The sequence below is a fragment of the Cebus imitator genome, unplaced genomic scaffold (assembly GCF_001604975.1).
Source record: "Cebus imitator isolate Cc_AM_T3 unplaced genomic scaffold, Cebus_imitator-1.0 Scaffold339, whole genome shotgun sequence".
Taxonomy (NCBI): Eukaryota; Metazoa; Chordata; class Mammalia; order Primates; family Cebidae; genus Cebus; species Cebus imitator.
This window is the reverse complement of record NW_016107654.1, coordinates 952,633-955,216: the sequence shown is the minus strand read 5'-3', so window position 1 is coordinate 955,216 and position 2,584 is coordinate 952,633. Positions and strand designations below refer to the sequence as shown.

The 2,584-nt window shown below is 67.3% G+C and overlaps 2 protein-coding genes across 2 annotated transcripts in view; both read left to right on the top strand.

Annotated features, from left to right (window-relative positions):
• The window catches only part of C8G (complement C8 gamma chain), a 618,926-nt gene that overhangs the window by 299,828 nt on the left and 316,514 nt on the right, over positions 1-2,584 (top strand). The window lies entirely within an intron of this gene.
• NELFB (negative elongation factor complex member B) overlaps positions 293-2,584 on the top strand; it is a 19,885-nt gene continuing 17,593 nt past the window's right edge. The window contains exons 1-4 of the mRNA XM_017505489.2: positions 293-763; positions 977-1,140; positions 1,350-1,449; positions 1,795-2,025. Coding sequence (XP_017360978.1) covers positions 308-763; positions 977-1,140; positions 1,350-1,449; positions 1,795-2,025 — 951 coding nt within the window. The 5' untranslated portion in view covers positions 293-307. The remainder of the gene's footprint in view (positions 764-976; positions 1,141-1,349; positions 1,450-1,794; positions 2,026-2,584) is intronic.

Sequence of the window (2,584 nt, the reverse complement as noted above, 5' to 3'; positions counted from 1 at the left end):
GGGAGGGAGGGCGGCGGGGAGCCCCGGGGAGGGAGGGCGGGAGGGCGGCGGGGAGCCCCGGGGAGGGAGGGAGGGAGGGCGGCCGTCGTTCCCGCGCGGTCTCCGCCAGGCCCCGGCCCCTGGAGGCGCTCAGACCCCGCCTTCGCCGCAGCGCTGGGGGCGCTTCGTGCGGGTTTTAGCCGAGGAGGCCGCACCCGAGTCCCGCACCCGCACGGCGCGGGGGCTGGGGCGCAACCCCGGGCAACACGTCCCGCGTCGCCAGGCTGCCGATTTCCGCGCCGCTGCGCGCGACACCCACTCGGCTGAGATGGCGCCCGCCCCCGCCCGCGGGACCGGAGGGCGCATGCGCGCTGGGCTGGCGGGGCGGGGCCTGTCGCGCGAGGGGCGGGCGCTGCTCCCAGGAACCTGCGCGCGGCCGGACGGTGTTTCCCGGGGGCCGCTTGGCTGGCGGACCCGGGCGGGCGGCGCGGAAGCGGGCGGCCGTGGGACGCGCGCGGAGCCGCGCGGCGGGCGGGACCGGGCCGAGCTGGAGGGCGCGGGGGAGCGGGGCTCGGGCGGCCCCCGAGGCCCGGCGGAGCGGGCTTCTGGGGCGCCTGCGGCGGCGCCGGGGGAGCGGGCTGGGGATGGGGCGCCGAGCCGGGCGGCGGCCGGGGCCTCGGCCATGTTCGCGGGGCTGCAGGACCTGGGCGTGGCCAACGGCGAGGACCTGAAGGAGACCCTGACCAACTGCACGGAGCCGCTCAAGGCCATCGAGCAGTTCCAGGTGCGGCGCGGAGCCGGGCCTGGCGGAGGCCCCGGGGCTTCCCGGCGTTCTGGGGGCTGTCCCGAGCCGCGCCCGTTTGCGGGGCGCTGGGCGGCTTCCGGTGGCCGCGGCTGCCCCCGCACGGCCGGGCACCCCGCGGTCGTGCCCCCTGTGCCCGCAGGACTTAGGGGTGCCCGCGCGCACGGGGCGGCGGCTGACCTTTCGCTTCCTCAGACGGAGAACGGCGTGCTGCTGCCCTCCCTGCAGTCGGCCCTCCCCTTCCTGGACCTCCACGGGACGCCGCGGCTGGAGTTCCACCAGTCGGTGTTCGACGAGCTGCGGGACAAGCTCCTGGAGCGGGTGTCGGCCATCGCTTCGGAGGGCAAGGCAGAGGAAAGGTGGGTGGGCGGCCCGGTGTGCGGCCGGCCTCTCAGCCCGGGATCGACGGGGGGCCTCGATCGCGTCCTGGCTGCGCAGCCTTGCCCCCAGAGGCGGCCTGGGCTGTGTCTGAACGGCCTCTTGCCCCTCGTGTCCTGCGCGTGGCGGCCGGTGTCCGTCCGGGACGCGCAGCCCATCGCCACGCCATCAATCGTGTGAGCTGTTCCAGGTACAAGAAGCTGGAAGACCTTCTGGAGAAGAGCTTCTCCCTGGTCAAGATGCCGTCCCTGCAGCCCGTGGTGATGTGCGTCATGAAGCACCTGCCCAAGGTAGAGCCCCGACCCTGACCCGAAAACGCTGCTGGCGCTGGTGTCCAGTGAGCCGCCTGCCTGAGTGCTGTCCATGGTGGCTCCTGTGCTGGCGTTTCCCACGTGAGCCGTGTGGAGACAGAAGCTTGGCACTGGAGTTGGGGTGCGGGGCCCCTTCTGGGAAAGAGCTGTGGGTATTTAGCACGTCTGCCTGAACCTGCTGGGACCGGGGGCCCAGTCATAGGTGCCCTGTGGGGTGGGGCGTGGCTTGAAGTGGTCTCTCGGGGGCTGAGGCCTCTTGGCTTGTCTCGAGGGGAGACCCAGGGACACAGATGCCGCTCACAGGCAGCCTGTGGTGCCGTGTAGGTTCCTGAGAAAAAGCTGAAGCTCGTGATGGCCGACAAGGAGCTGTATCGGGCCTGCGCCGTGGAGGTGAAGCGGCAGATCTGGCAAGACAACCAGGCCCTCTTCGGGGACGAGGTCTCCCCGCTGCTGAAGCAGTACATCCTGGAGAAGGAGAGCGCGCTCTTCAGCACAGAGCTCTCCGTCCTGCACAACTTCTTCAGTCCATCCCCCAAGACCAGGCGCCAGGGCGAGGTGAGAGCGGACAGGCCGCGGGCAGGGTGGGGCACCTCTTGGGGGTGCCATGGCCAGCTCCTTCAGCTACCTGGGGATCGACTGTTTGCTGCCTTGTGAATGGCAGGGTGGTTCTGCTCCTGGCAGGTGGCAGGGCAGGGGACTTGTGCTAGAAGGAAGGCTGGTGGCTTTTCTGTTTGTATGTATTTTACTTTTGATTAAAGCCATATGTGGACAAGGTTAAAATCTGCAGAGAGGCCCCTAATGAGAAGTTACAGCACCCTCCCCTCCTAAAAAGCTACTTCTGTTTGGTTCTTCACCTTTCAAGTATTTCAGTTATTTGTTGGTATGGTTGCAGTTGAGTTATTTGCTTTTCGTTCTCCAGAGGACAGCAAATCCAATGTCCTGCCTGTTAACAACGTTGGCATTATTCTAAACTCAAATTTTCTGGCGGTTTTGTTTTATTTTATTTTATTTTATTATTATTTTTTGAGACAGAGTTTCACTCATGTTACCCAGGCTGGAGTGCAATGGCGCGATCTCGGCTCACCGCAACCTCCGTCTCCTGGGTTCAGGCAAT